Source organism: Panthera leo, chromosome A2, assembly GCF_018350215.1.
Source record: "Panthera leo isolate Ple1 chromosome A2, P.leo_Ple1_pat1.1, whole genome shotgun sequence".
In the NCBI taxonomy this organism is placed as follows: domain Eukaryota; kingdom Metazoa; phylum Chordata; class Mammalia; order Carnivora; family Felidae; genus Panthera; species Panthera leo.
Window position 1 is genome coordinate 20,549,958 of NC_056680.1, and position 25,440 is coordinate 20,575,397.

Below are 25,440 nucleotides of genomic sequence, written 5' to 3' on the forward strand. Positions count from 1 at the left end.
GCACTGGGTGCTATATAAGTGGGTAAGAAGAACTGAGTTAAGCCAACAAACTGCTAGAGGCTGAGTATAGAGAGTGTGAGAGTGAAGAACCCCTGGGAACCACAAACACAAATGGAGTCTGCATCCACTCACAAGTTTTTCACAGACCTCCACTGGGAATTCATGACAAAGATTGGCGGCAGGGCAGGAGATGGGAGAAAACCATCCCTGAGGGTGCAAACCCAGAGGAAGGCAGCTGACACGGAAAAGGCATGAAAGCCTAACAGGACCCTTCTCTCCTACAGAACAAAACCCATAAGCTATTGGGAAATGAGCAAAGATAAAACCCCGCTGCCCCTGGTGAGGAGAGGCAAGAAACCATCCTGAGCCAACATCACTCAGGCTTCCTAATGCTGAGGGAGGGGATGGGCTACTAAGAATGCCCTACTTCTAAGACCCAGGGATATAGGGCCTGTCTAAGACTAAAGCTGGGGCCAGGCTAACAGAGAAGACTTGCAACAAAGCTAGCCAGCACCAACAACCTTGCACCAGCAGCCTATTGCTAGGGGAGGTGTAAGAGCATGGAAATAGATGCCCTCTGAGGAACAGGCCCCCAAGGAAGGTTGAAAGCTGGGGGTGGAGCAGGAACATTGAGAAAAACCCTCCAACACCCAGACCTCACCTAAGTACACAGTAACACTAAACTCAGCTCAACTCCTGATAAGACTATTTACTTCTGTCTCTACTGTCCTAACCATGATGTACAGCATTTAATCAAAAATTACGAGACACACAAAAGACAAGGAAAAAGACACTGTCAGACAGAAAGTAATCAGCAGAATCAGAGGACTTCGATGTTGGTACTATCAGACATACAATTTAAAATAACAATGACTAACATGTTAAAGGTCGAATTGGAAAATGTGGACAATACACACAGACAGATCCGGAATTCCACCAGGGAGGTAGAAATTACAAGAAAGAGTCCATGCAAATGCTAGAAATAAGAAACCCAGTAACTGAGATGAAGAATGGCTTTGATGGGCTATTTATAGGCTCAGCTCAGCTGAGGAAAATAAATCAATGTCCTTAAACATTGATCAATTCCTCAAACTGAAAGATAATAGGGGTAAAAAAACAGAACAGAGCATCCATAAACTGTGAGACAATATCAAATTGTCTAACATGTATGAGTGGAATTCCAGAAGGAAAGGAGAGAGAAAAGAGACATTCCTTATAGACCAAATTTGCTGGTAGTGAATTATTTCAGCTTTTGTCCGAAAAAAGTCTATTTCTCTTTCATTTTTAAGAGATATTTTTGCTAAGTACAGAATTCTGGGTTGACAGTTTTTTCTTTCAACGCTTTAAGATGTTACTTCAATGTCTTCTGGATTGTGTAGTTTCATATGAAAATTCGTCTGTGATTCTTACCTTTGACCAGCTCTGTATATAATGTCTCTTTCCTGTCGACTTTCAAGATTTTCTCTTAATGTTTGATTTTCAAAAGCTTCAATATAATTTGTGCAGGGTTTTAGTTTTGTTTTTTATTCAGCTTGCTTGTCCTTTCTCTGAGGTTTTTGGATCTATGGTTTGACACCTTTCATTAATTTTCAAAAATCCTTGGTCATTATCTTTTTAATAGCACCAAAAATCATGAATTTTTTAAAAAGTTTATTTATTTTGAGAGAGAGTGCGCATAAGCATGAGTGGGGGAAGGGCAGAGAGAGAAGGAGAGAGAGAATCCCAAGTAGGCTCCATGCTGTCAGCATGGAGCCTAACTCGGGGCTTGATCTCACAGACTGTGAAATCATGACCCGAGCTGAAACAAAGAGTCAGATGCTTAACCGATTGAGCCACCCAGGCACCCCTCATGAATTTTATTATTACTTTCTTATGGTTGTTCTAACAAATTGTCACACTTGATGGCTTAAAACAAGAGAAATTTATTCTCAGAGTTCTAGAGATCAGAAATCCAAAATTAAGGTATCAACAAGATCCCTTCCCTCTGGAGGCACTAAGGGAGAATCCGTTCTTGCCTCTTCCACCTTCTGGTGGCTCCAGGATTCCCTAGTTTATGCATAACTCCAGTCCCTACCTCCATCTCCACATGGCCTTATCTTCTTCTCTCTGTGTATCTCTTATAAGGACACTTGTCATTGGATTTAGGGCCAATTAATTCCATCGTCAAAGATCCTTTTCCCAAATAAAATCACAATTGCAGGTTCTGGGGGTCAGGACACAGACATATCTTTTGGGGGGGGCCACCATTCAATCCACAACAAAATGCTTAGATATAAGTCTAATAACATATATGCAAAAAAACTACCATACGTTGATGAGTAAAATCAAAGAAGACCAATATCAATGAAGTACCATGTTTATATACTGAAGGCTCAATGTTATTAAGATCTCAAGTCTCCCTGAAATAAACTATAGAAATCAAGAAGCTGATTCTAAAATCTGTATGAAAAGGCAGAGCAACTAGAGAAGCCAAAACAATTTTGAACAGAAGAAGAAAATGAGAAAATTCACATTACCTGATTTCAAGACTTAGTCTAAAGCTACAGCAACCAAGACAAGCGTGGTACTGGTGAAAAGACAGACAAATAGAACAATGGAACAAACAATGTCCAGAAATACACCCACAGATATCTGGTCAATTAATTTTTAACACAGTTACACAAACAACTTAGTAAAGACAGTTGCAGGAACAACTGGCTATCCATATGTAAAACAATGAACTCTGTTACATACTTTACACCACATACAAAAAGTAACTCAAAATGGATCACAGACCTACATGTAAAACCTAAAACTATAATATTTGTATAATTTTCTTTTCTAAAACATAGGAGAAAATCTTTGTAACTTTGGATTAGGCAAAGATTTCTTAGATATGACACTGAAAGAATGGCCCATAAAAGAAAGCACTGATAAAATGAACTTCATTAAAATTTAAAACTACTATTTGAAAGACAGTTAAGAAAATGAAAACTCAGGACGCCTGGGTGGCTCAGTCAGTTAAGTGTCCGACTTCAGCTCAGGTCATGATCTCATTGTTCATAAGTTTGAGCCCACATCAGTTTCTGCACTACCTGCACGGAGCCTGCTTGGGATTCTGTCTCCCTCTCTCTGGCCCTTCCCCATGCTCTCGCTCTCTCTCTCTCTCTCTCTCTCTCAAAATAAATTAATAAACTTAAAAAAAAAAAAAAGAGGGGTGCCTGGGTGGCTCAGTAGGTTGGGCGTCCACCTTTGGCTCAGGTCACGATCTCACGGTTCCTGAGTTCGAGCCCAGCATCAGGCTCTGTGCTGACAGCTCAGAGCCTGGAACCTGCTTCAGATTCTGTGTCTCCCTCTCTCTCTGCCCCTCCCCCGCTCACACTCTGTGTGTCTCTTTGTCTCTCAAAAAATAAACATTAAAAAAAATTAAAAAATAAAGAAAATGAAAACGCAAACTACAGATTGGGAGAAAATATTTATAAGTCACATATCAAGAATATTTTAGAACTGTCAAAAACAATGAGAAAAAAACCTAATATTCAAAAAACAAATAAGCAAAGATGTGAACAGATACTTCATCAAAGAACATATAAAAATGGCAATCATACATAAAAAGATGTTCTGCATCATTAGTCGTTAGCAAAATGCAAATTAAAATCACAGTAAGATACCAGTATATACCTATTAGAACAGTCTAAAGTTAAAAAGACTGACCATACCAAGTGCTGACAAGGAGGTTAGAGAAATTCAAACTCAGACACTGCTGGGGAGAATGTAAGATGGTACAACCACTTTCGAAAACAGTCTGATAATTACTTGACAGGCTAAACATATACCTATATGTCCCAGCCATTCCACAGCTAGGTATGTACCCAAGAAAAAGGGAAATTATGTCCATAGAAATATAAGTACATAAAAGTTAACAGCAACTTTATTTGTAATAGCCCAAAATTGGGAATAACCCAAGTGTTCAACAACAGCAGACAAATGTGCTATAATCCATTCAATGGAGTACTCCTCAGCATTAAAAACAAATGAAATACTGATACATGTTAACAACAAGGGTGAATCTCAAAATAATTAGGCTGAGTGGGGGGCGGGGGACAGACCAGAAAGAATATATAACTACATGATTCCATTTATATCAAATTCGGAAAAACACAAACCAATCTGTAGTGACAGAAAGCAGATCAGTGGTTGCCAGGGGCTGGAGGTGGAAGGAGTGGATTGATATAAAGTGGCAAAAAGGAACTTTTGGGATGATGGAAATATTCTGCACCTTGAATGTGGTGGTGATTACATAACTGTATGTGTTTGTCCAAACTCCTAGAGCAGTTTTTTTTTTTTTTTTTTTTAATGGTGAATGCTGGAGCTCATGGCTGGCTCAGTCAGTAGAGCATGAAATGCATGATTTTGGCTCAGGTCACAATCTCACAGTTCGTGGGATCAAGCCCTGCATTGGGGTCCATGCTGCCAGCGCAGAGCCTGCTTGGGACTCATTCTCTCTTTCTTTCTCTCTCTCTCTCTCAAAATAAATAAGCTTTAAAATAAGTAAATAAGCAAGCCTGACCTTATTTATTTTTTTTAATGTTTATTTATTTTTGAGAGAAAGAGAGAGAGAGACAGAGTGTGAGCTGGGGAGGGGCAGAGAGAGAGGGAGACACAGAATCCCAAGCAGGCTCCAGGCTCTGGAAGCTGTCAGCACAGAGCCTGACGCAGGGCTCGAACCCACGAACCGCGAGATCATGACCTGAGCCGAAGTTGGACGCCCAACCGACTGAGCCACCCAGGCACCCCATGCAAGCCTGACTTTAAAAAAAAAAAAAAAAAAAAAAAAAAAAAAAAGATGCAGTTACAACTGAAATGCCCCTGAAGCCCGACCTGCCCATCATGACACTGCATACCCATCACAGTCACTCAGTACTCAAGGTGAAAATCACTACGTCTCCATTGGACATCACCAGGGGGCAAAACCCACGGCTGAAGGCTCCAGGTGAGGTCCATGAGGTCCACCATTGGTATGGTGATTATAGTTCCAAACCAGACTCACATTTCAGTACAGTTCAATTCCCAAAGCCTCAATCTCCCTGGTCATCAGTGGAGGTGCCCAGGCAGCATTTCCCAAGCAGCGGCTGCCAGGTGTATGGAATGTTAGGCCCCAGCCACTTAGGGGTCCCTATGCAGCTTGACAGTCATGAACATGCAAGGTCTGCAAACACCTGGCCGGCAGCCAGTAGTGGCTGGAGATTTACCACAAAGATGCTGTGAGCCGATGTGACAGAACTCCCCACTGTGGTAAGTGGGGTGGTCAATTATTAACACCTGTTCAAGATGGAAATTTCTCCTCTTCTCTCAATCTCTAACGCTGGACCTTGCCCCCTGCTCAGCCTATTCTGGAAACTGAAGCTGTAATAGACAAAAGTATCCAGGAACTGGTCCACGGCTTGACTCTGGACCACAAAAGGGAGAGGAAGGTGACCTGGGCCCAAGATCTAGGCTGCCTCATTGGTACCCAACTCATACAGACCCAGGAAGCAGCCCGACTGGCCACCGCCCGCTAAAAACACTGAAGTGTGTCACTGTGTTTCCAAAGCAGGGCTGAGCACAAAACTGAAAGAAACGGACAGACACACGCACCATGATTAAATCTTTTCAACTTAATCTTTCATTCAACCGCTCATTGCATAGTCTGCTAAGTGAAGGTACAGAGATTCACGGACACGTTTCTTACAGTCTTTGCCTCAGGCCTTTGGCTTTGACAATTTGCCCTCATGAAAAGTTAATAGGTGTCTGTATCTGCCTGCCTCTGTTTGCTAAACCTGATGCTGGCAAGGAGAGCAGAAAATAGGACGGAGCTCACTTGAGCTCACCCTCCTCTCCAGCTCTTCAAGTGGAAAAAGTCATGGCCATTTTCTCAAATCAGAGCTCAAAAGAAACCTGGTACTGAATCCACCACGCATATTTGTGGACTAGATACACAACAGTCTTGTCTGCCCTATAATTTAGAGTTCCGGCCTGGAGTCCAACAAGAGAGAAAACTTCTGGTTCTAAACATAGCCCTGAACCCAGGAGGAATTCTGGTGTCTTAAAATCATCTAATTGTTCGTCAATCTTGCCAATGTTCTTCCAAGCCAGCCTAAATATCAGTATGGAATTTGGTTACTGTGTTGGCTTTCACCTAGAGTATGAATGTGCAGGGTGCCTTCGTGTGTTCCCCACAGTAGGCTCCCAAGGAAGGCGGGGTGCTGGGTCATCTGTGTGCACAGAAGGAGCCAACAGGCTCAGGGTCACAGGGGCCTGGGGCCAATGGGGCAGCCTCAGAATGGAATCAAACACTCCATAATGATGGATCACATTTGGGTCTAAAAGCCACCCTTTGATTCCAGGCCCCCACTGATGGGAAGGGGAAAGAGTATTCTTTGAAGTGAGAATTGTGAAGGGGTCAAAGGATGGGTCTAAAATGGATGAGGGATCCATGTGCCCGACCTACCCTAGAACTGCAGATAGCTCAGGGTGCACTTTCTCACCTCACAGTCCTCTCCTCAGGGAGTGGTCCCTTTGAGGCAGGTGGCATCCTATCACACCTGTGTCACTCACAGACGTGCCTGGCACATGGGAGATGCTAACTGCACAAACCAAGGTGCCCCACCTCCTCCCCCAGGCCCAAATCAAGACTGAGGCCCCCACACCCAGGGTCTAACAGCCACTCCCAGGCTCTAGCCCCCGCAACCTCCGGCTATCCCCCAGCCACACTCTCTGGGAGTTTCCAAGTACTGCCCCACATATAAGAGGGCTGATGTATAAAAGCCAAAGTTTTCAAAGGAGTGAAAGCATTGCCTTGATAAGCAGGACCTGGGAAGTCATTCCGACATCCAAATATGCCCCTAAGAGAAAGCAGTGGAGCTGGAAAGGTCTGTCTCACTGCAAGGACACAGCCAGGTGAGGGAAACTCTGGGGAGAAAGGAGCAAGGATGAGCCAGGAGAGGAAGGCTAAGCAACTACAAATGGGTGGAGGCCATGAGAAAGCAAGCAGGCTATCACGCAGCAAGAACTTCCCTTGGCGCAGAGGGGGTCCCTGGCCTTCCTCTCTGGAAGGGCTCTGAGGGAACAGGGAAACATCCCAGGCCTTTAGGCGCTGAAGCCCTCCGGGCCATCATACCCAGTATAGCCAGAAACACACGCAAGTGGGCTGCAAGGCAGAGCTGGGGGCCAGGGCCAGAGCCAAGAAGGAACCGGGCAGCGGTGGGGGTACAGTCTTCCACACAACCCCAAGAGGCCTTGGGAGAAGGCAGGCCGGTCATGGGCCTGTGCTCATGCTAGAGGACATCCGCTGAGTCTGCCCCGGGGTTCCTGGAGCCAATGCACCTCTGAAGCATTTGCACAAGTGACAACACAGACAACCAGATGAAGCCACTGCACAGTCTCCATGCCAGTGACCAATACCTCGGCCAGCTCATTCTCTCTGAACATGACCTGCTTCTCTTGGGGCCAGCTCTTGCTCAGTTCCATTCCACAAATGTTACTGAGGGCCCACTCCAGGCTGCGCACTGAGCACCTCAGGGTTACCTACCCCTTCCCTTGAGCCAGAAACACCTACCCTTCCACAGCAAACACCTGGGCCGAGGCACTCTGGGAGGGAGCTAAAGCCCAGTGTTGACTGGAGACTTTCTTTAAAAAAAATTAAACTGCTTTGAACTAATTTTAGACTTAGAAAAAAGTTGTAAAAAATAGTACAGAGAATTTCCATATATCCCTCCCCCAGGCTTCCCCAGTGCTAACGTCTTACATAACCATTAGTACAATGATCAGACCAGGAAATTAATCTTGGGACGATACCATTAACCAAACTAAGGACCCCACTTGAGCTCCACCAGTTTTCCTACTAATGTCCTTGGATCTTGCTGTTCCAGAATCCCATCTGGGACCTCATGCTGCATTTAGTTATTTCTCCTTGGTCTTTTGCAACCTAGGTCAGCTCCTCAGTTTTCTCTTGTCTTTCATGACCTTGACACTTTCATTTTTTTTTTTAATTTTAATTTTTTACATTTATTTATTTTTGAGAGACAGAGCGTGAGCAGGGGAGGGGCAGAGAGGGAGACACAGAATCTGAAGCAGCCTCCAGGCTCTGAGCGGTCAGCACAGAGCCTGACACGGCTCTGACCTGAGCTGAAGTCGGACGCTTAACTGACTGAGCCACCCAGGTGCCCCGACCTTGACACTTTCAAAGAGTACTGATCAGTTATGTTGTCAAATGTCCCTCAATTCGGGTCTGTCTGAAGTTTTCTCAGGATTGAATCGAGGTTAGCATTTTTGACAAGAACACCACAAAAGCCAAGCACCTGACATCACAGAACTCATGCGAACAGGACGTATTATTAGTGGTGCTGACCTTGATCAATGGTGATGGTGACCTCTCTGCCAGGTTTCTCCTATGTGAAAATACATCTTTCCCTGTGTAGTTAATCTTGGCTTTTAAAATGTGGCTTTTTAAGAGGGAACGTGTTGCTGTCATTACAACTACACGCTGTCAGCCCAGCCTGCTGCTGGCTGCAGCTGCCCCACAGATGAGAGGCAGCTAATGAAGATGAGCGGCAGAGCCGACGTCTCTGGAAGACGCCGAAGCTCTCGGTGACAAAGAGGAACAGTAGCAGTTTATTTATAGATCCACTTGAAGACAGCTCATTGTAACTACTGGGGTTGAATTTTTAAAACCTCGGGAACAAAGGCTGGCTATTTTAAACTCTCCTTGCACTTAGTTCAATGGAGAGTGTTAGAGGCAATGACCACACCCAGGCATCACTTCCAAGCTTGGCAATTCATATTTTGTGTAGCATCTCAGGACACGAGCAAAGCCTGCCAGGACAGATAACCATGACTGGCTCTGCCTACCCTGAAGAGGCGGCGGGACTCTTCTGGGCCAAAGTGCTCACCCCCAGGGAGGAGTCTAGGGAGGCTGCATCCCGTGGGGTCTCCCAGCCTCCCCTTCCTGGAAAATTAACTTGCATACAGCTGTTGTGAACCAAGGTTACATCACCTCTCTCCCTGCCTCCCCCACAGGCTGCAAAGACGGACAGCGCCCCCCAGCGGATGCCCGCCCCAGGACAGCTGGCAGCAGCTGATCCATCTCCAGGCTGGAGCAAGGGGTTCCTGGAGCTCACAGTACACAAATATCCCTAAGGATGGTGGGAGAGAGGCATCCCAGAGCTCCTCCTGCCCCCAACCTACCTGCACCTCTGGGCCAAGACTGCTCAATCTCTCCATGCACCAGAACCACGGTGGGGAGCAGAGATTGGACTTTCTCAAAGCCTCCCACATCTTTATTTGAACAAGAAGCACAAAGCCATATTCTTGACACATGTGAAAAAATGTGAATATGCACTAGACAGATGATAGTAAGGAATTATTAATTTTGTTGGGTGTGAAAAGAGCACTACAGTTATACAACGAAGAAAAGTCTTTATTTAGGGTAAAATAATGTATCTGGGATTAAACAAAAATACTCCGACTCCACTAAAAAAAACAAAACAAAACGTGTGTGGGGTGGGGGTGGGGGAGATGAACAAAACAGATTGGCAAAATGCTGAAGCTAGATGAAAGGTACATGGGGGGTCTGTTATACTAGTCTCTCCACCTTTTGTGTGAGCTTGAAATTTTCCACAATTCAAAGGTTTTTTGTTTTGTTTCATTTAATAAAAAAGAAAAAGTTCCCAGGTGACTGGAATGAGCGGTGGCCAGGCAAGTGGGACCCTAGGAAGAAGTTGACGAGGGTCCCCGGCCGGGTGTCCTGGCACTTTCAAGTCCAGGAGGTAGATCTGTCTCAATCCATGAATGTTCAGACCAGCCTTTGGCATTGCCGCAGAGAAAGCCCCCAATGTCACCACAAGCATTCTGTGAACCCTGCAGCAATGTCCAGACCTTCAAAGAAACTAATTTTAAGATAATCTCCATGGAAACCATCTATTCTGATTTTTTCCATGGTAACCAATGAGAACATAAACACAAGCACTATCTAACACCCTTACAACACATGGGCCAACGCTGCCATCCAATCTGGAAAATATAAACTGCAAAGGGCTTTTTTCCATTGAAAATGAGAAGTACTGAAACTTCTAGTCCAGATATGCAGATTATACCATGCTCCACTGCCCAGTCACTGCCCATACCACCCCATGCACCTGCCCCCAAAGTGGCAAACCAGGCCAGAAAGTGATTTCCTTCATTTAGCCTGGGACCATCAAAAATGCCAAAAGAAAGAGCCAGGGCCTGCCTCTTGCCTCACAGGTTCAACCCATGCTGCCCATAGGCTGCAGGTACGTGTCCACCGAGCTCTGATTTCCAGAGCATTCTGGGTTCCAGCTACATGCTGGGCACCACAAGAAGACCAAGGCCCCAGCCCTCTGGGGAGACCAGACAGACCAGTGAATAACTGACTACAGGAAAGAGGGGTTGCTCCAGCAAGCAGAGCGAGTGCTCCAGTAGGTGGGGCGGGAAGAATTCACAACCCGCGGGCCTCCCAGGGAAGGCCGCATGGAGGAAATGTCATCTGGAAAGAAGCTGAAAGGCTGAGTATAGTTCTGCTGGAGAACAGAGGGCGGGCGGCGGGGGGTGGGGGGGGTGGGGTGAAGGCAGCCCAAAGTCTTAGTCAGACTTAAGCAACTGGGTCTATTTCCACTTGTGGCTCATTTCCTCCATTTTTAGGTTTCTGGGTTTGAAAAAAATAGCATGGAACTGAAGAAGACTCTCAAATCCCAACAGTCTCAGTTCTTGCCCACCCTCTCTGTTTTATAACCACACATGGCCTCTGTTGGCTCTTCTGTGAAGGAGACTTATCAGCGTGGCCTGACAGGGTTGTAGACGCTTGTTACCACTGTCAGCAAAATGGCAGCATCACAGCAGTGGCCCTGGGTCATGCATGCTTGGTAGCAAAGCATCATGGTCTCAGGATCCCACTGCACACTGTCCCATGATTTAGGCTCATTTCCCTACATGCAACGTGGAATCTCCACTGACCCTGAACCCACACTATGGCTGCCAGAGCGAAAGGAAAGCAGATAGTTCTGAGAGCCTTGAATGAGATAACAGAGCTCTCAAAGGTGTGTGTGAGCTCCCAGGTTTATGCTCCCGATGTATCCTGACACACGCAGAACTAGACGCAAGGGTCCCCGGGCCTTGTGAGGATTCCAGAGGCAGGTTCTTTCATCTTCATGACACTGTGAGTATCTCACCATGCCTTGCCCAGGATTTCTGAAACCATGCCTCCTGTTGGTTTAAGTCATTAAATAGGCCTTTTTTCCTTCCTGGATAGGCCTTCCTGCCACTCTTCTCTGGATAGGGAGCTACTTGTTTGTGGAATGGATGAGAATTTTCCAGTGGCAGGAAACTACAACTCAAAGGGGCCGCTCAGAGAAGGGGACGCAGACTCTGTCTCATCCCACAACCCCATCCTCTTGCCACCACTACTGTTGCTGCTGTTTTGGGACTTGGTCCTACTCTTGTTGCCTGGAGGCACTTCCCCAAAAGGCTCCACAAAGAAGACCTTCACCTGGGGGCTTAGATGTTGAGCCATAAGCACCAGGCCATCTCAAGCTCGGGTGCCAGAGACTCTTACCTGTCAGCTTCCCTAAAGGCCCCTCAGGCTCTGGAGGATGGGAGCTGATATAGGCATCGCTGTCTAGAGGGCAAGAGGCAGGAGTCAGGGATACTGAGGACAACGCAGGAGTCAGGGATACTGAGGACAACGCAGGAGGCAGGTGAGCCACAGGATGTGGATTCAGGAGCAGGTGACTGGACTGGTGCAGCAGCACTGACGGGCAGAAAAGGAGCCAAGACAGCAAGACAGGTGACAGAGGCCCATAGAGGGCTGCCCTGGGTACCATCCTTCCTCCTAGTGCATCCTGGCTGCTAAAAAAAACACACATCTGCCTGCCCAACTGTAAGCAGGGCCTACTGGGTGCCTCTGGGTTTAAAGAGCCCACAGGGAAGTGATGGAATTTAACGCTAGACTGAGATTAGAGCCAATGCAATACCACTTTTCCTCTTTTGGAAAGAAGTGGACCACAATTCTCCAAATTGGGCTGAAAGGGACCCCAATCCCCCAAGTGCTTTTCCCAAACTATAGTTAGTCCCCACGAGCCATGTAAACTCCCCAAGATGGACAGAGGCTCTCTTCTTCCCCCTACGTCCCTGCCCAGGATGCCATGGTCACAATTGGCTAGACTGTTTTCCAGTAGACTAGTGACTCTTCAAAGTGGGTCCTTGGACCATCAACATCACCTAGAAACTTCAAATTCCTTACCAAATCAGATGCTCTGGGAATGGGGCAGACTGTGTTTAACAAGGCCTCAGGGTGAATCTGAAGCACATTAAGGTTTGAGAACCATTGCAAGAGGCTTGCTGCAATCTATGTCAAATGTTAAAGGGCCTGTCTCCTCACTGCACTGCCAAAGGCAACTTCTCTCTTCTGGTAAACACGGTAATTATTTAACATGTGCTGGGATAGCCCTGACCCACCTCCCAATAAAGTCAGTTTTAGCCTCTGGAAGGAAAAGGAGAGGAGATCTTGCCTGCTTCCCGGTAACAGACACAAGTCGGACCCTGAGGGAAGGAGCCCAGCTCCCCACACTGATCCCAGGCCCAAAGAGCCCCTCCGCGGGAAGCATCAGAATCTTTGGTGCTTTTAGACTTCACACAGCCACGTTACTCCCGGCCACTGTACAAGGATGCTCTGATTCAAGCAGGAACTTCCTTTAAATAGTAGCTCACAGGGCGCCTGGGTGGCTCAGTCGGTTAAGCGTCTGACTCTTGGTTTCGGCTCAGGTCATGATCTCATGGTATGTGAGGTTGAGGTCCGCATCAGGCTCTGCACTGACAGTGAGGAGTCTACTTGGGATTCTTTCTCTCCCTCTCTCTCTCTGCCCCTCTCCCAATCACACAACAAATAAATTAACTAATTGTAACTTGGTAACAAATATTGAATCTTCTTTATTTTTAGTCTCTGTCTTCCCACTGAAACTAAGAAACCCAGAGCACTTTCCATGACTTCCTCTCAAGTAAAGGTGACGAAAATGAAACTTGAGTGTGAAGTGAGACATCTTGTCTGAGGGCCTCTGCCACCCAGAGTCAGCAAAGGCTGTTGCGGCCACCCTACCCCCACCCCTGCAGGATGATCTTTTCCACAGTAAGCCCCTAAAATGGAAAATGCCTAAAGGATGTAATGTGGACCAGTGGGGAGAAATCTGAGTACAGAGAATCAAGACAAACTGCCTGAGGTCACAGGAGAGATTTGACCTAGCTTCACTGTGGACCAGCACACAGGGGCGGTACAGCTCTTAAACTGCCCACCAAGTTGTTAAAGGCTGTCGAGAGTCTGGCTTCCATGAAACCAACCCTCTTCTTTTTTTTTTTTTTTTTTTTAATAAACTTTTTTTTTTTTATTTTTATTTATTTTATTTTTTTTGAGACAGAGAGAGACAGAGCATGAACAGGGAAGGGGCAGAGAGAGAGGGAGACACAGAATTGGAAGCAGGCTCCAGGCTCTGAGCCATCAGCACAGAGCCCGATGTGGGGCTCGAACTCACAGACCGTGAGATCATGACCTGAGCTGAAGTCGGACGCTCAACTGACTGAGCCACCCAGGTGCCCCAAACCAACCCTCTTCTAAGACACATAAGTATCTGAGCATATTCCGACTCACCTGCTGATAAGAGCCAGACAACAATCTTGGGAAATTCAGAGCCAGAATGGGGGCCAGTGGGAGAAAGGAGAGGCTCCCCTCCAACACACATAAATTTGGGGTTCAACCCTGCAGTAAACACCCAAAATGCCTTGCCTGTCAAGCATCCCCTTGAATCCATACTTCTCCCTACTACTGAAAGCAAATGCCAGCCAGAAATCTGTGTTATCAGCAAGAGACCCCAGTCCTCCACACTCACAAACAGATGGAAATCCATAAGGCAAGTGGAAATGGACCCCATCCCCTGCCTCAACTCTATGACTCCTCCAGGTAAGTGCTTGGGGTGATAACCCAGGACCCCCAGATCCTCAGCATGGGGTAAGATCCAGTGCCAAGACTGGAATCATAGCCCAAAACCCCTAAGTCAAGCCCCGTGTAGCATCCCAAGACAGAAATGTGAGAGCAGAAACATGGGTGCGGGAGGTGGTGGGGGCTTCACCCTCAGAACCAGAACTAGGAAGAAACAGGCCATCCCCAGAGAAGGCTGAGACCTCAGATACTGTTAGCTAACCCAGCCTCCTCCCCCTGGGGACAATTCTAGCACTGAGGCTCTGGGGGTCCCAACTACTTTACTTTGAGGAGTCATGGGGGTGGGGAGCACAGAGGACTTGGGTCTCTCATCAGGAAGCACAACAGATTCCTGCAAGGGTCTAAAACCCTCACTGGACCTCACAAAGACGACCTGCAGAAGGGAGTCAACATCGAAAATTATCTAGGTCAGAATTGCCCCCTTTCCTGCATGTTGTCTCCCCACTCCAACAATCTTCCCAACTGGGCAGGGGGCTCATCCAGCCCTCAGTCTGACAGAGGAAGGAAGAGGAACATTTTAAAAATAGCTAAAGCTTGGTGAGCACTTGCCATGTGCCAGGCACAGTTCCAAGTGCCTGCCTGGCATGTACCACCTCGTGAAATCTCATGAAGGAGGGCCTGGTGCCTCCCCATCTGAGGTTGAGGGAGAAAAGTCCTCGGCCCCTGAACTCAAGGTTACTGTCTGAACTGGAAGGCAGCCAGGCCTGACAACTCAGGAAGTGTTTTTCAGTTTTCCTGAATTACCTAGAATTCTGCATTCTTCCCCTCCCACCTGCCTAGCACAACCTTCCTTCCAAATTGCATAATGGGCTCTCAGGTATTTGGAGGAAAGGCAAGAATAAGAGTAAATCAGAATAAATGCATCCTTGTTAAAAGTGGTTTAAAAATGCCTCTATGGTTGAAGTAAAAACCAGTCCTATGGTAGCTGGGACTTGGGAGGCAATGGCCAAATCCAAGGTCAGCCAAGACACAGTGGCCCTGATACCTCAGGGATGGCTCCGAAGCACTAACAGCAGGAAGGAGCTAGAACTTGAGTAGATGAGTACAGGGAGGAAACAGAGAGGCCAGGGCTGCAGCACAGGACAGAGCTAAGCACCAGACCCTTAAAACCCCCAGCACAAGCACCTGCTGCAGATGACTCGTGGGGGTCCCACTCTCTGCCCCGACATGAGCCCCTCTGGGAGGCACTCACCTGCTCGCAAGCAGCCCTCCCAACCTCCCTCCGGCCTTGCAGTATGTCATGGGGAAGAGCATGGAGCTTCCTGCCCACCTCGGCCCAGCTATTAGACTGGAGTCCTTCCTCTGCAGCCTTCCAAGCAGAGAAAGCCCCCCCAGCCACAGCCCTAAACCCTCTCCTCCACAACTCAGCCAAGAACAGAGAGAAAACGGAACCCTTTATTCTCATTCTGGAGGGCTGGGAAATGGCTTGTGCTTTTCAACATGAAATGTGCCTAAAAATAAGCTGTGAATTTCAACCAGAGGTTGAAAATAGCTCTGGCAGTGAACAGAGCTCTGTTCAGAGTGAGCTCAAGGATGGCCTTCATTCCAAGAGTGAGAGCTGAATGCTGCAGCCCGAGCAAGGGTCCTGGGCAGGGGGCTTTCCAGGGCAGAGGGGCCATCACATGCTCGTAGGGCTGCCCTTGCCATGCTCTGTTGGCGGGCCTGCCTCTGGCTTTAGATTGCCATACTCTACCACACACAAGGTACCTGGCCTGGTGGCTTCCTAAGATGCCCCAAATGCCCAGGTGTGTCTCATGCAGCTTTAGGGTCCAAGGGCCAGGGGACAAAAGGAGCTAGAGAGGGAGGGGTCATAAGATCCAAGAGCTCCTGGGGCACAGGCCAAGCCAAGCCACCCTGGCCAGCCACCAAACCACTCACTGGTTACTATCTTGGAGCCAGGGAAGCCAGCAGGCAGGAAGGACAAGAACACTCCAATTGTAAGTGAAGAATATCAAGTTGCTAAAGGTCTTTTTTTTGTTGTTTACCATCACCTCTGGAAGATTCCAAAGTGTGACAGGCCAAATGACATTTTTATAAAATAGACTTCTGCTAGAAATAGGCTAGAGACCTGAGCCACAGCTGCGGGGATAAGCCCAAATCTGGCCCAATCGAGCAGGCTCGGCGTGGCCCACCCTCTGTGCCGTCTCCATGCCTCCTGCCACAAGGACATCCCTACCCCCAGGCTCATTCCCACACTCCTCCCGCTTCTGCAGCAGCCTCCCTTATGGGCTCACTCCTGAGGTAGTAGTGCAGTGATTCTTGACTGGGGGCCATTCTGCCCCCCAGGAGACATTTGGCAATGCCTGAAGACATTTTTGGTTGTCACAAGTAGGGGGGTGGGGAGATGCTATTGGCAGCTAGTGGGTAGACGCCAGGGATACTGCTAAACACCCTACAATGCACAGGACAGCCCCCACAACAAAGATGTATCTGTCCCAATGGATGAGCAGTGTCGAGGCTGAGAACCCCTGGGTTACTGGAGGGACAGTATATGGATAGCCGGAGGGGCAGGGGCTCATTGGATGCACTGGCCCCTGGCACGTGGCTGCAGAGCACCTGGGCCCCCAGAGGAGCTAAGATGCCCTGGCCAGCCATGGGATCGGTCACCACATCTCAGTGCCACGGAAGCCTTTGGGCAGGAAAGCTGAGACTATACTCGTCTGCTTCCCTACCCACCATGGGGGCAAACCTAACCACCAGGCAGTGCTGGCTCTCCCAGGCTTGGGAAGACCAAAATAACTCTATGGATGGCGGCAGTGATGGCTGTGCAACAACATGAATGTACTTAATGCCACTCAACCGTATGCTTAAAAATGGCTAACAGGAGAAATTTTATGTCATGTATATAAAATGCAACAAAACAAACAAAAAATCCCTTAGCTCTCCTCTTGGCCTGGGAGTCCTGAGATCAGACACACTCCTACAAGTGTACTCCACATGGTGTGCAAGCTTTGGCATGGGTGTGTGTCTGGATGAGGGCCCATACATCTCTTCAGTGTCCCAAAGGGGCTTGTGACAAATAAGGGAAGAGCCATAAACAAAGAACAATTTCAGGACTAATAAGTCAAGTCACGGTGTGGGTCAGCAGAGTTCAGCTCTGTCATACATGGGGTCCTCAGAGCCCGCCAAAGGGGTACGCAGGTCCCATCATGGAAAACAGAGGTTTGGGAAGAGCAGGTGCTTTGTCTGGGACCAGACAGCCAGGGTTCAGACCCAGTTCTCTGACCCTAGAGCCCATATCCTTTCCTCTGTTTGAGTACCATGTGGTGATGCCCAGTGGAATTGACTACAGCTCTGTCGTGGGCCTGAAGGTAGTAGGGGAACAAATGGTTTTCCTGAGCACTGGTGAGCACTGGCATCCCATCCATGCCAAACTCTGCCCTGTCCTGCTGGCTTCCCCCACCCCGAACACCTTCATGCTAGATGATCAGGCCCCACAGCTCTGGGATGCAAGGGTGCTCCACACCCTGTATCTGAGCAGGACTGAAGGGACAAGAGGTGGCTTGCCTGAGCTACTTCCCTAATAGCCACAAGAAAAGGAGCACAGGATTCTCCCCTTGCTGATGGTTACTGACCATTCCCAAGAGACAGGTGGCAGTGCCCTTCCCTGGGATGGGGAAAAGCTGACAGGCAGCCCTCTGCCACCTGCAGCTTCCAGCTCAGCAGCCTCGCTCAGAGGGGCCAGCGTGGTGAGTCTGTAGGTCCAGGCATCTGGGGCAAGTGACTAAGCCCCAGATGTCTCATCTGTGAGTAAGAGTAGTAACTTTGCCCACCCAGCCGGCCAAGGTAGGGGATAAACAGGGCAGCACACATAAAGGCCTTGGCTGGACCTCATTTATTGCGAATGCCCAACAGATAGGGAACAGATGCTACAGACTCCATAGGATCCCAGTCCTGCAGTTTGAAAAATGCCTTCTAGGGGTGTTTGGGTGGCTCAGTTGGTTGAGCGTCAGACTTTGGCAACTTAAGCTCAGGTCATGATCTTGTGGTTTGTGAGTTTGAGCCCTGCATCAGGCTCACTGCTGTCAGCACAGAACCTGCTTCGGATCCTGTCCCCTCTCTCTCTCTGTCCCACCCTGCCTTGCACTCTCTCTAAAAAAAGAAACATTTCAGGGGCACCTGGGTGGCTCAGTCGGTTAAGCGTCCGACTTCGGCTCGGGTCATGATCTCACGGTTCATGGGTTCGAGCCCTGCATCAGGCTCTGTGCTGACAGCTCAGAGCCTGAAGCCTGTTTCAGATTCTGTGTCTCCCTCTCTCTATGCCCCTCCCCAACTCATGTTCTGTCTCCCACTGTCTCAAGAATAAATAAACATTAAAAAAAAAAATTAAAAAAAAAAAGAAACATTTCGAGAAAGAAAGAAAGAAAGAAAGAAAGAAAGAAAGAAAGAAAAGGAGAGGAAAGAAGGAAGGAAAGGAAAGGAAAGGAAAGGAAGGAAAGGAAGGGAGGAAAGGAGGGAAGGAAATGAAGGAAAGGAAAGGAAAGGAAAGGGAAGAAGATAGATGCCTTTCTAGGTAGACCAAACAGCAGCAAAAAGACCACCATGCAACCCAGTCATACCCCAACACACCCCAAAGCTAACAATCAGCTATTCATTAGCAAACGTGGAGGAGAACATAACCTCCCAGCTAAGGCAACCCTTGGAAGAAAACTTTAAATCTCAAGCTGGCCTATTCCTAGAGGGAGCCCCAACACACAGGATGGGTATGTTTAGGGGGGTGTGGGTGTGTGTGGGTATCTCGCTGGGGTGGGGGATCCCTCTGCTGGAGCCAAAGAAAGCTCAGGATGGACTCAGAGACTTCCTGGTTCTATTCTGGGCCAGCCTTGAGTTGCTGGGGGCCTTGGGCAAGCCGCTTCCTGTTGTTCAGGCCAGTTTCCGTGGGTGGGAGAGGCTACACTGCCTCTAGGGTCCAGGAGGGAGAGATTCAAACAGCTTATGGCCACTGGCACTTAAAACCTTCAGGGCTCCACATCCTTAGCTTTTAAAGCTTATTTCAGCCAAAGCTGAACGCAACTTTATTCAATGAGATCATATCAGTTCTCAAACATTTTTTCCCCCAAAATATTTGTCAAAAAATACCATTAACTATCTTAATTCGGGAACACCAAATGGCCTTTTACCGACAAAGGTACTAAAAATGGCTTGTGGCTGAGGAACTTCCTTTCCATGGTTTAAAAAAAAAAGGGAAGTGAGAGCAACAGGGCTGGGCCTTTCCCATCCGTCCCAGCTGTAGCCCAGGCCCCACGCCCTCTAGGAACCTCCCGCAGGGTCCTGTGGCCCAAGCCTCAGCAGGGGACAGGTCCTTCCTTTCCTCAACCATCAGTAGCATGTGCCATGGAAACACCCTCTGACCAAATGGCAGGGGGCCTCGGCACCTGCAGTCCTCACGTCTTGCTTGTTAATTCTAGATTTGAAACAAAGTACAAGCGCCGAAGTATTATTCACTGTTTGCCATGACCACCAGAGTTTCAGGGCTCAGGACATACCCGCTGAGCCACTTACCAGATTCCTGGAGGAGGTGGCCAGGGTGGCTGGGGGCCTGTGCACTTTTGTGACTTCTCCATAATCGACAACATCAAAGTTACTCTTCCAAACCATCACCTGCCAAGACCCACAAGCACAGAGAATCAGGAGGAGAAAAACCCTTGCCAGTCCTACTTCATGGAAAATGCGAGCCCAGAGGCCACCTCGAAAGTTCTAGGCCAGTGGCAGGATAGTCCCCACCAGACACCCCAGCTCAACTCTGGGACCTGCCCCACCTCCCAGGCTTTCCAAACAGGCCTCGAGAAGTCCATCGGGATGGACTCACTGCATGCTGCCACGAGGCCTTTGTACTTGCTGGTCCCTCCCTGCCGTGTCCCAGCCCAAGTGTAGCTGTCTCCTCAAGCTAGAGTGTCCTCTTCCACAGCATCTTCTCAGAGAGCGCTTCCCTGGCCTCCTACTAACTTTTATCATAGCTCTCTACTTATTTCCTCCATAGCATCAGACTTCGTAGTTATTTAATTTCTTTGTCCCTCTTCCTCATTCATTTATCATCTGTCTCCCCACTAAAATAGAAGCTCCCGAGGGTCATGGCCTGGCCTGTTACACCAGACCACTGTGGTCAAATTCCCGGCTCCGTCCCTTACTGTGTGGCTCTAGGCAAGGGATTCAACCTCTCTGTGACTCAGTTTCCCATTTGTGAAAAGGGGATGATCTTCTGACCTCACAGAGACAGCTTGGCACAGACACTGGTACCCAGGGAGCCATGGGCAACACACCCCTTATTCCACAGTCCACTTGAAGGATTTTCACATCCTAAGGCTCCTCCAACAAAAGCTTGGCAAACAGCCCTGCTGGGGAGCAAGAACATTCCTATTGGAGAGAATCAGCCCCATGTGGCTGCCCTCTGCCAAGGTCACTTCCAGTACAGCAGGAATTGTGGAGCGTGGCCAGTGCTCAAGTGAGACCACAGAAAAGCCCTGTGTCCAGGTAAGACGAAAACTCAGCATAAGCAGAACACTTTCCTGAGGCTGTTCGCCACTCCTAGAGAAGCCTACCGTTTACCGCTCCCTGAATCATGGCCATTAAGGTCTCTCATTCCTCCCGCCTACAAACAGAATTAGCACACACCCCCTTGCTCACAGGGCCATTTGTAACTGTGCTAGTCTTGAAAAATTCCCGGGAATAGAACAGTATTACGAATGTGAAGATTCAAATGTCTCTCCAAAAAGGCTCTCAGAGCAGACTTTCATAAAGCAGCCAGGGAGCTGATAGGAGTGGCTGCCTGAGGAGGGCCCAGAGTGGGCGGAAGCCCTACTTTCTACCAGGCTGCCTCTCGTACTATGTGACTTTCTTTTACCATGACTATTTCTAGTATGACTCTATTGCACTATTTTCTCTTGCTTAAGCAATGAGCCAGGCCTCCACACCCAGGGACAGCTCAGGGGTCCCCCTGGTCTTCCTCCTCCCTTGTCTGGTTAGCACAGAAACCAGTGCTGGTGGGGGGAGACACACACTGCCTCTTATCCAAGCCATGCTGAAAGAGCTTCCAACAACCCTCTGCTTTCTTGGCAGAAACTCGACCCGGATCGGTCCACAGGAATGGCGTTGGGGCTCACTGGAAGGCCAATGGGACTTTTCTGGCTGAGCAGAGCTGTGAGGCCCAGCATCAAGAGAATGAACATTCTGGGGGCACCTGGGTGGCTCAGTCGGTTAAGTGTCTGATTCTTGATTTCGTCTCAGGTTGTGTTCTCACGGTTCGTGAGTATGAGCCCCGCGTCAGGCTCTGCGCCAGCAGCACAGAGCCTGCTTAGGATTCTCTCACTCTTTCTGCCCCTCTGCCGCTTGCACTCTCTCACTCTCTCAAAAATAAATAAACATTAAAAAAAAAAAGAGACAGAGAACATTCTGGGCAGGAGGTACCTGGGCTGATGGGTAGAAAGCTTGGGCACACAGGGTGACAAAATGGCACAGGACCTCCTCACACATGTCTTCTCCCTGCAGCCATGCAGTCTGAAAATCTGATCCCTCAAAACTATTTGCATAATAGGAGCAAAGGGGGCAGATGACAGAGGTGGGGGCTCCAGGGCAGCCTGATATCTGTCATCTGCTGAACCTCAGTTTCCTCATCATACAATGGAGGGACCAGAGGCCCTGTCCACAGGGCCGCCATGAGGATTAAATGAAATATGAAGCTTTTGCCACATTGCCCACATTGCCAGGCTATGTATGTATCCCCTAATTATCTCATCAGGAAAAAGAAGTTATTAAGAACCTTCATTTTAACTTTTTCATGGCAATGATAGCTCAGGATCCTTCCAACCCATGCTGGTTTGAGCAGTTAGGGTTTTAAGATGCTGCCACGGGGTCAGCACCCCTAGGAGACCTGCTTTAAGGAGACGAGCACCCTGGGTCTAAGTACCCCACCCCAAGTGCCAGCCTTCATGGTTGCTGAAAGCCACCAAGGAAGCTAGTGAAACTTGGCCCATCCTCAAGATGCTCTGACCTCCTGTTCTCTTCTGATAAGTACCAGCCAACATGTCTCAGACCAATCTTTACTTACTTGTTCATCAGAACCTCCAGAAGCAAAATACTCTCCCGTTCTTGAAAAAGCAACAGTGGTGGCTGGACCCTGTCAGAACAAACAAACAAGAAAAAACACCAAAGGTCACGGTAGATGCTAAATGCACAGGAAGAAAACCAGAAGCTCCCGAATGGGAGCAGCAGCAGGACAAAGGGCTAAGGGCCTCATTTAGCCCCTTGTCCTCCCTCACCTTTGGCAGAGACACCTGCAGAGCTCAGCCATGAGTGTCACTGCTGAGGCCTCTGCTCCCCACCACCACTGACAGCACAAAGGCCAAGCCAGGGGGGTCATAGGTGGGCAGAAAGCCCTGCTGGGTTGCCATCACTGTGCCCACTTCCCAAGGATAAGATGGAGGTCGGACAGGTGCACCTACTTATCCCAGGCCCAGCACTGGCACCAGAACTTGGGTCCCCCTGGCCCAGGTCGTGCTCCTCCCCGACACCACCCTGCAGCTGACCAGAGAAGTGTGCAGCCCTGAGGAGGAGCCAATGAGCAGAAACGGGGTGCAGTCAGGGAGCCCAGGTGACACAAGAGGCCAGAATCAGGGTAGGAAGGAGGCTGGGAAGGGGGTTATGAAAGGTGTCTGAACAGAGGAGCAACGAGACATCTCCCTCTAATGTGCAAATCACTTTCTTTATGTTAGGACCTTTGGGGAAGAAGTACCAGCTCCGGCTTCCCAGGTGCTGAAGGTCCACATGACCATCGGAAGGGACACGCCAGACCTGTGCCACGCAGTGCTTTGAGGGCCCGTGAGTTTATCCGGGCTTGGAGCAGGGGCGCATACTCCTCCAGTAAAGAGGGAGGGCTCTTCCTCACATGCCTGAAATCTGCTGCAGAAAGATGCACGGAGCAAGAATCTGTTCACACACCACCGTGAACCATCTCTTCCTCCTGGCCAAACTTTCAGCGTGGTAGTACTTGGCATTCCCAAAGAAAAACCAGATAAAACAGATTCTCTCCTAACTGATGACAGCATGGCCACTATTACAAAGGCCACCTCAGTTCCTCCAGACCAGAGCAGGGAGCAGCAAGAGCCCCAACTGCCCAAATGAGATGCCTCTGGCCGTGGGGCAGACATAAGAGGTGGAGCCATGGACAAGAGGAACACTGGGACACACCTCCACGATGCTGGAAAAGACAGAGAAGTTCTGGGCTAAAAAACGGATCTGAAGTCATGGAACAAGACCAGCTTCTGCCTGCCCAGAAGAGACAGGCAGGTGGAAAGATGCCCCTGGGTACGCTGGGCAGGAAGGAATATGTACCCCCACACTTCCCCATTGTATCCACGGCCCCTCCTCTCCAAGGTGCCCATAATGAAGGTGGTGAAGACGAAAGTGAGTACAAGGCCAGCTAACACTAACCTGCACTTACCCACTTCACCTTCAGAGGATGGTTTGCACGCTTACCCTTCCTACAGGTGATGCGTCCCAGAGGAGAGACCAAGGCCCAAGAGGTCAGAGACAAAGCCTCCAGCCTGTGCCTCTCCCCACCTCCTCTCACAGATGGGTCTCCGAGGGCCTGGGGTTCAGGGCAGTCAGGAGTCCTATATGGCCATCCAATAGGACAAAGGAGATCCATTCTTATGATGGGGAACGTCAATTACACCAGGGAGTGTGAAATGCCAGGTGCAAGGCATCATGAGCCACAAGTGCAGGGCCGAGTGCAGGAGGGAGCAGATCACGCGTCACCCTAATACTCTTCCGGGTGAACAATCCCCAAGGGTTAACACAGTGGGGTGCGGGATGGAAATTTCAGGTGACTTTCACTTGATTCTTGGAAATCTTTGTTAATTCCTCATACTTCGAACTCTTAAACAGTGAGTATACGGTATTGCTATGTTAATATAAAAACAAAACAACAAAGCTATTTTCATTTTGAGGAAAAACAAAAAAGGAAGAGAGAAAAGAGAAGGAAACCAGGACACGTAGTGTCAACAGAGACAGGCTCTTTGCCTGTCCAGAGCTCACTGAGGAATAGCGGGTTTCCAAGAAGTCAGAGCAACTAAGGAACCAAACAAATATTCATCAGCCAGTCTCCTTTCCTGTTGTCACTCAGCCACCAGATGCCAAGTTGCGGACAAGATTCTGGAGGCCAAGGGCGCCTGGGTGGCTCATTCAGTTAAGTGTCTGACTCTTGATTGTGGCTCAGGTCATGATCTCACGGTACGTGGGATCTAGCCCCATGTCGGGTTCTGTGCTGACACAGAGTGGAGCCTGTCTTTCACTTTCTCTCTCCCCTTCTCAAAATAAGTAAACTTAAAAAACTTGCTGGAGGACAAGCAGTGGCAGCACCACTGAAGAAGGCGGCCGGTAGCCTGTGGCATGGTGGGGGACTGGGACCAGAAAGCAGAGGCTAGCGCTTTCCCCGGAGTCCAAATGTCAGGAAACTCTCTGGGGATGATGCTAGCAACATACAAGCAGTAAGGGGAATCTTGGGGGTGAGACCCACGGTCTTCCCCAGCAGTGCCCATTTACCCAGAGGATTGCTCAGCTCCCACACCAGGTACCTTGGTGTTCCTGGAAAGAGCAACATTCCACAAACGCTCTTGCCTGTCTGTCTGTGGCCCACAAAAACAGCCCCGGGGAGCAGGTGGCCCTAGGCTCTGCTGTGGGACAAAACCAGCAGGGACTAGAACGCAGACCGAGCTTCTCCACCACTGACAAACATCATCCCAACCCTTCGGCACCCAGACAACCCCGGCCCCCACCAACCTCGCCAGGGCCCCTCCTCCTGCCCTCACTGGTGCTCCAGCTCCACCGGCCTGCTCAGGGGTCCTCATTTCGAGCTCCAGTCTTCTCTTGCTTCAGGATCTTTCTGTGACCTCTGGCATTGAGCTCTTAATTCAGTTATTTCTAATCTCTCTCCGTTTTAAATAAACTCCTTTAAGGCTACACATTTGCCTCTGATTACCACCCTAGATACATCCTCAAAGTTTCCAATATGCAATATTCTCACTGGTGGCCACCTCCAAACATTTAGTTTCCACAATGATTTACTCTTTAGCCCAGCAGTTACATTTTGGAGTGCATTGTAGCTTCCAAACCATGGGGGCTTGACGGGCGCTTTTGTCACAGACACTGATCCAATGTTATACACGTTGAGATCATTCTGCCTTCAAGGTGGCTTATTCTTTTTGGTTAATCAGTTACTCTCAATGCATTAGTTCACCAGCTCAGGGCAGGAATGTTGCCAAATTGTTTCTTCTCCCAGGCAAGACCCAGGGGCCTCTCCAGAGACTCCTGAGTATGACTCTGAACTCTCTGCTGAGACTTTAGCAGTGTGGTCTGAATGCCAGAGGTGTTTACCTGCCTGAGATCCTGGTCCCCTCTGGCTCCAGGCCATGTCCACAGGTAGG

General features: G+C 48.8%; 1 protein-coding gene across 5 annotated transcripts in view; it reads right to left on the reverse strand.

The window, feature by feature from the left end:
• POC1A (POC1 centriolar protein A) overlaps nt 1-25,440 on the reverse strand; it is a 101,367-nt gene that overhangs the window by 26,869 nt on the left and 49,058 nt on the right. For all 5 annotated transcript variants that reach the window (XM_042929570.1, XM_042929567.1, XM_042929566.1 and 2 more), the window contains 2 exons: nt 22,065-22,133; nt 19,523-19,621 (listed from right to left, as the gene is read on the reverse strand). In XM_042929570.1, coding sequence (XP_042785504.1) covers nt 19,523-19,621; nt 22,065-22,133 — 168 coding nt within the window. The remainder of the gene's footprint in view (nt 1-19,522; nt 19,622-22,064; nt 22,134-25,440) is intronic.